Here is a 7,500-nt window from a genome sequence, read left to right on the forward strand (position 1 = left end):
GTAGGTAACACTGTATGTAAACACTGTGTGTGAACACTGTATGTAAACACTGTATGTACACTGTATGTAAACACTGTATGTAAACACTGTATGTAAAAACTGTATGTATACTGTATGTAAACACTGTATGTACACTGTATGTAAAAACTGTATGTATACTGTATGTAAACACTGTATGTACACTGTATGTAAACACTATGTAAAAACTGTATGTATACTGTATGTAAAAACTGTATGTACACTGTATGTAAAAACTGTATGTATACTGTATGTAAACACTGTATGTAAACACTGTATGTAAAAACTGTGTGTAAACACTGTATGTACACTGTATGTAAACACTATATGTAGACTGTATGTAAAAACTGTATGTACACTGTATGTAAACACTGTGTGTGAACACTGTATGTAAAAACTGTATGTATACTGTATGTAAAAACTGTATGTAAACACTGTATGTAAAAACTGTATGTAAACACTGTATTTATACTGTATGTAAACACTGTATGTAAACACTGTATGTAAAAACTGTATGTACACTGTATGTAAATACCGTATGTAAAAACTGTATGTAAACACCGTATGTACACTGTATGTAAACACTGTATGTACACTGTATGTAAACACTGTATGTAAAAACTGTATGCAAACACTGTATGTAAACACTGTATGTACACTGTATGTAAAAACTGTATGTACACTGTATGTAAACACTATGTACACTGCATGTACACTGTATGTAAACACTATATGTAGACTGTATGTAAAAACTGTATGTACACTGTATGTAAACACTGTATGTACACTGTATGTAAACACTGTGTGTGAACACTGTATGTAAACACTGTATGTAAAAACTGTATGTAAACACTGTAGGTAACACTGTATGTAAACACTGTGTGTGAACACTGTATGTACACTGTATGTAAACACTGTATTTAAACACTGCATGTACACTGTATGTTAACACTGTATGTAAACACTGTATGTACACTGTATTTAAACACCGGGAGTACACACTGTCTGTAAGACTGTATGTAAACACTGTATTTAAATACTATATGTTACACTGTATGTACACTTTGTATGTTTGTTGTATGTTTGTTCTATGATTGTAGCAGGTTTGTTGTAAGTGGACCCCGGGTCCTGCTGCTGCATTGGGGGGATCTGAATAAAGGAAAATCTAGGATATGACATAAATGTTCAAATGGCTTTCCATAGGAGAACATAAAAATATATTTTCTTTGCATTCATATTAAACGGTGTGAATGTTTGTTGATATTTATGGACCTAGACAAACCTCAAACTTGACAGAAGGATCCATAGTGATTCTCTCTGGCTTCACATCCATGATCTGAGCATCACAGGCCACAGAACACATCGCCATCATCAGAATCTGAGACGCAACTGCAGGACACAGGCATACAAGTGAACCTTTATACATACATACTGTGTCTGTACATGCTTCATCCATGAGTTCTGTTTTCATTCATATAAAAAATAAACTGTATTAAACTGTCCGACTCAGTCCTGCATACCTGTCTCCTCCTCAAACGTGATGAGCGCCTGACCCTTCTTCAGAGGAGCAGATACTCTCTGAACAATGACAAACTCTCCTCTGATTGGCTGATCCTCGTCCTCTACCTGCTTGTCACTCCGAGCACTGAATTCAACCTCAGAGTCTGGGATCTGAGCGTAGATCTGTCGGATGGAGGAACACAAATTGAATCAATAACTGAACCCGTGTTCAGATGATGCTGATTTAAGCCTGGCTCAGACCGCAGGACGCATCTTGTCTTAAGCCCTCATCGGTCAGGCTTCAGATCTATACACAGTACTGCCTCTGCTGTCACTTTAGTTGTTAATGATATTGTCAATAGTGTAGACAAGAAAATGCAATGTGCTGCTGTTTTTGTTGACTTGTCAAAAGCGTTTGATGCTGTCGATCATGGTCTTCTCATTCAGATACTGTGTAACATTGGGTTTGACCCCAACACGTAAATGGTTCCAGAACTACCTGTCTGATAGATCAGTGTGTAAAGGCTGGAACTATTCAGTCTAAATTTCTGTCATTAACAAAAGGCATTCCACAGGGGTCAGTTCTGGGCCCCATATTATTTACAATCTATATTAACAATGTTGTTTCGTTTACCACGGACTGTAACATTCATCTTTACACGGACGATATTGTACTGCATTGTTCTGCTTCACTCTTCAGAAGGCGTTTATCAGCTTAAGACTGGTCCTTAATGCTAGCAAAACCAAATACATGACCTTCACCAAAGCCAGAGACACTGTTTTCAACAGTCTACAATTATCCACACTAAATGGCAGCCGTATTTAAAGGGTCAGAGTATATAAATATCTTGGCATTTGGCTGGACGAATCTTTTACTTTTAAACATCATGTGGAAAATCTCACTGGTAAACTTTGGATTTCTGTACAGAAACAGAGCTAACTTCCCTCCTGATGGAAGGAAATGTATTGTTGAAGCAGTTATTTTGTCAGTGCTTGATTATGGCGATAACATCCATAGGCATGCCTCTTCTTCCACTCTTAAAACCCTCGACTCAGTTTATCACTGACTCACTTACCTTATCACTTACTGTCTGTAAGTCTTTAATTATAAATCTGGTATTGGACGTACACCATCTTATTTAACATCTCTGTTGAACTGAACTATCAGACCCAACCACACTCGCTCTACTGACTGCTTCAAGTCCCGCAGGGTTACTCTGAACCGTCTATCTGCCAAATGATCTCTGAGTCGTATAAAGATCAAATCTTAACATCAGAGATCGTCGGGGGACCCCAATTCATTCCAACAAGTTTGATATTTAGAATTTAAAATCTATATGAATACGTCATGAAAGGGTACAGAGAGAGTGACCGACTGATTGACTGACTGACCGACTGATTGACTGACTGATTGACTGATTGACTGATTGACTGACGGACTGACTGACTGACTGACCGACTGATTGACTGATCGACTTACTGACTGACTGACCGACTGATCGACTGACCGACTGACCGACCGATCGACCGATCGACTGACTGACCGACTGACCGACTGATTGACTGATCGACTTACTGACTGACCGACTGACCGATTGACCGACTGATCGACTGACCGACTGATTGACTGATTGACTGACTGACTGACTGACTGACTGACTGACTGATTGACTGACTGATTGACTGACTGACTGATTGACTGACTGACTGAGTGATTGACTGACTGAGTGATTGACTGAGTGATTGACTGACTGACTGACTGACTGATTGACTGATTGACTGACTGACTGACTGACTGTCTGACTGACTGACTGACTGACTGAGTGATTGACTGACTGACTGACTGACCGACTGATTGATTGACTGACCGACTGATTGATTGACTGACTGACTGACTGACTGACTGAGTGATTGACTGACTGACTGACTGATTGACTGATTGACTGACTGACTGACTGATTGACTGACTGACTGACTGTCTGACTGACTGACTGACTGAGTGATTGATTGACTGACTGAGTGATTGACTGACTGACTGACTGACCGACTGATTGATTGACTGACTGACTGACCGACTGATTGACTGACTGACTGACTGAGTGATTGACTGATTGACTGACTGACTGACTGATTGACTGATTGACTGACTGACTGATTGACTGAGTGATTGACTGACTGACTGATTGACTGACTGACTGACTGATTGACTGACTGACTGATTGACTGATTGACTGACTGATTGACTGACTGACTGACTGACTGATTGACTGACTGACTGACTGACTGATTGACTGATTGACTGACTGACTGACTGACTGAGTGATTGACTGACTGAGTGATTGACTGAGTGATTGACTGACTGACTGACTGACTGATTGACTGACTGACTGACTGACTGATTGACTGATTGACTGACTGACTGACTGACTGAGTGATTGACTGACTGAGTGATTGACTGACTGACTGACTGAGTGATTGACTGACTGACTGACTGACTGATTGACTGACTGGCTGACTGAGTGATTGACTGACTGATTGACTGACTGACTGACTGATTGACTGACTGATTGACTGACTGAGTGACTGACTGATTGACTGACTGACTGACTGACTGATTGACTGACTGACTGAGTGATTGACTGACTGAGTGATTGACTGACTGACTGACTGAGTGATTGACTGACTGACTGACTGACTGACTGACTGACTGACTGACTGACTGATTGACTGACTGACTGAGTGATTGACTGACTGATTGACTGACTGACTGACTGATTGACTGATTGATTTATTGAGGTCGTCCTGACCTTGAACTTTTGCTTGAGTTTGGTGCACTCGTTCTTCTTCTTCTGCAGTTTGTCTCGACATTTGTTCAGGTTGTCGATCAGATTCTGATTTTGTTTGCTGAGGTCATTGATCTCTTTCTAAATGAAAAAATGATAAAAGAGATAATTAGAGTTTGTGTCGTTTTCTTTTCTTCACCATCTCGTCAGGTGTCGCAGTCGACTGTACCTGCACCTCCATCTTCCTCTCATTGAACTCCTCCTTCAACTTCTCCTGCTCTTTGAAGCGTGCCATCATCTCCTGCTGAGCCTTCGTCTTCACCTCCTCCTCATCAAGTTTCTCCAGAGTCAGCCTGGCTATGACATCCTCCGCCTCCTTTGTTTTATTCTGAAAGGGCACCAGGAAGTAGTCAAAGAGAAAAGACAGTGAGACATTTTAGGCAGTAAATAGATCCTGATGATGATAATGAAGATTATATGATCTGATTATGACAATAACAAGGATTTATCTGTAAACAACACAAATGAAATAAAGCCTTATCATAAACATATATGTACAGTATATATATATATATTTATATATATATATACTGTACGTCTTGACTTCCTGTCATATTCTGTCCAGCTTGATGCGTGCCTGCAGCGTACTCCGGCAAAAATAGACTAGCAGCGTTTATGAAAGGAAGCAGAGCGCAGTGCTGTTGGTGCCCGGAGACGGGCTGCAGCGCTCGCTGTGTGAACACAAAGGGTGCGTCCTAATTGTCTTATTTTCTTAGGAAGGTTCCTAACTGAGTGATTCTGTTTATCTTTCATAAATGTAATAATATTTATTCTGATGTTGATGTACGAGTGGAGAGGAAGCTGATGGTTTCTCTTTTCTTATTCGTAGTCTATATTTCTTTTATTTCACTTCCTCGTGGTAATCAGGATTATTTCACCGGTAAGAAGGCACAGGGGAAAGTTTTTTAGATGATCTTTTTGTAGTCCATTATCTGAACATTGTAGTTTCAACACGGCGGACCCACGTCATTAACCTCCGCCGGCCCGTCACTTTAATGACGTGGCCTAGTGGAAATGTGGACAGATTGTCAGAGCAACGCGATCACCTTTCCCTAAGTCCTTTATGAATTCTCCTAAAAGCTATGTTCAAGTGCAACAAATATAAATATATATAATATATATATATATATATATATATATAATATAATAAACAATATTTACAAATATGAATACACTGATGGATTAACAGCATAGATATTGCACGGTTCATGTATACATTGCACATTTGATGTATAAATATTGTCCAGTTTTCAACAGATTGCACAGTTTAAGTATAGAAAAAATAAATAAAAATAACGATATGAACTGCAATAAACAAGTAGAAATAAAGAGCATGAAACAGTTTCTGTCTGTCTGCTGTTCTCAATGTTTCGAAAACACTTATGTTTACAACCTTCTAACTCCAAAATAAATTTTAAAAAGTTTTTTTTCCCCTCAACTAAATTGGAATGAATGAATCAGAGAGTAGCTAATAAATAGCTTTAGCTTCATCTAATTGGCCAGCCCTAGTGGGGATGTCATCTTTTTATATCATAAACCACAAAAAAGTGACAGATGAATGCCATGAAATGCACACAATTGTCATCATCCACTTGCTAAATGTGAATATGCATTACCCCAGTTGATCTGCCAGTTTTAACCTGAAACAGTCTACATACAAGTCCATCATCCAGATGAAAATACCGTCAAATCTGTGCTGATCCTATGAGATGCTATCCGTTGAATGTTAACATCTGGATTGTAGAGCAGCGAGGGCAGGAGCCTGGCCTTAGCTACAGCAAGTCTGTGGCTACAGCACTGGCTAGGGTGGCTGTGTTGCAGTTTGAGCATGACATCAGAGCAGCATCAAAGGCCAAAATATTCATAATACTTTCAATCCACTAGTAATTCTGGTGCCAACTAGTGAGGGTGCATGATGACGCCTAGTATATTTCGATTATTTCAGTATCATTAAAATGTTCATGATGTGTGTAATACCTCGGCTTTAATTCCTTCTATATCCTCATTCCCATGAACTGACACGTCTACTTTAGTTCTTAGGGTTAGGGTTAGGTTAGGACTAACCCTCAGAGAATGAGAGTGAACCTGTTGTATTCAGCTGTGGGCTTTAAGTCTAGATGGACACTGATAATGCTGAGCAAGAGGTTTTTTTTTACTCAGTGGTGCCTTGTCTTGTATCTTGACTCTTGACTTTATAATTGTTGTTTTTCCCCCACAAATTAAAATAGGTCAGGTGGTTTGTAGGTGATAGGCCAGAATCAGAATCAGAAATACTTAAGGGTTAGGGGGTAATTTGTTGCTACAGTTGCTCATAACACCAAAAATCAGTAGGAAGTACAGATAAGTTCACAATATAAAATAAAATAAAAATAGTAATAACAATATAAGAAGCATAAGTACCAAGTGAAAGCAATAATAAAGTAGTAATAAGTAATAACAGTGTTATATAAGGGGGGCGGCGCTGACGGAGGATGTGTGAATTGTAACTTTCTTACCTTCCACGTCTGCAGCTCTTTCTTTGCCTCTTCCAGCTGAAGGTCCTCCTCACAAATCAAACAGGGATATCATTGTAAATAAAGAGACAACTTGTTTAAATATAAATTATAACTGTGTGTAAATGAAGCCAAAGGATATGTAAAGAACATTAATCTCTTTATTAAGGCTTCATAACTCTTACCTCGCCCTTTTTCGTCATGTCAGCCATGATCCGACCTGAAACACAGAGACGAAACTGTTCAGCAACGGAATGAAATCAACTGCTTTAAATAAATTCTCTCCTCACGGCAGTCTATCTGTTCTTTAGACCTGCGGTCTGATTTTATCGTCCAGTTAGTTTTTGAGGAACAAAAAGTCCCGAGAGCGGAGCAGGAACGTTACCTACTGAATCAGAATCAAAAGTGAAAGTTAAAGTGAAGTAAACAGCATGACGAGCGCTGCTGTATGGAAGGCCAAGTATGCCATAATTACAGCTCCGCCTCCAGACTGTGATTCCAAGTTCTGCCATCATTATGTCTCTCTGTTTTCACACATTACACCTGGAAAACTGAATGTTGGTGTCCCAGTGAAGGGTATTCAATACCTCCAAAGTACTCTTTTGGTATAAAGTACTTAAAAATTGTACAGTAAGTGAATGCTATAA

General features: G+C 39.3%; 1 protein-coding gene across 4 annotated transcripts in view; it reads right to left on the minus strand.

Moving 5' to 3' along the window:
- nmi (N-myc (and STAT) interactor) overlaps positions 1-7,274 on the minus strand; it is an 11,348-nt gene extending 4,074 nt beyond the window's left edge. Inside the window, exons 1-7 of one of the 4 annotated variants that reach the window (XM_061034434.1) lie at positions 7,154-7,274; positions 7,039-7,081; positions 6,857-6,901; positions 4,531-4,689; positions 4,326-4,442; positions 1,539-1,701; positions 1,301-1,407 (exon numbers count right to left, since the gene is read on the minus strand). In XM_061034434.1, coding sequence (XP_060890417.1) covers positions 1,301-1,407; positions 1,539-1,701; positions 4,326-4,442; positions 4,531-4,689; positions 6,857-6,901; positions 7,039-7,065 — 618 coding nt within the window. In that variant the 5' untranslated portion in view covers positions 7,066-7,081; positions 7,154-7,274. Of the gene's footprint in view, positions 1-1,300; positions 1,408-1,538; positions 1,702-4,325; positions 4,443-4,530; positions 4,690-6,856; positions 6,905-7,038 lie in introns of all 4 variants that reach the window. The other 3 variants (XM_061034432.1, XM_061034433.1, XM_061034431.1) reach the window with 3 other exon arrangements.
- Between the last annotated feature and the right edge of the window lie 226 nt (positions 7,275-7,500).

Source organism: Labrus mixtus, unplaced genomic scaffold (assembly GCF_963584025.1).
Source record: "Labrus mixtus unplaced genomic scaffold, fLabMix1.1 SCAFFOLD_127, whole genome shotgun sequence".
NCBI classification, from domain to species: Eukaryota; Metazoa; Chordata; class Actinopteri; order Labriformes; family Labridae; genus Labrus; species Labrus mixtus.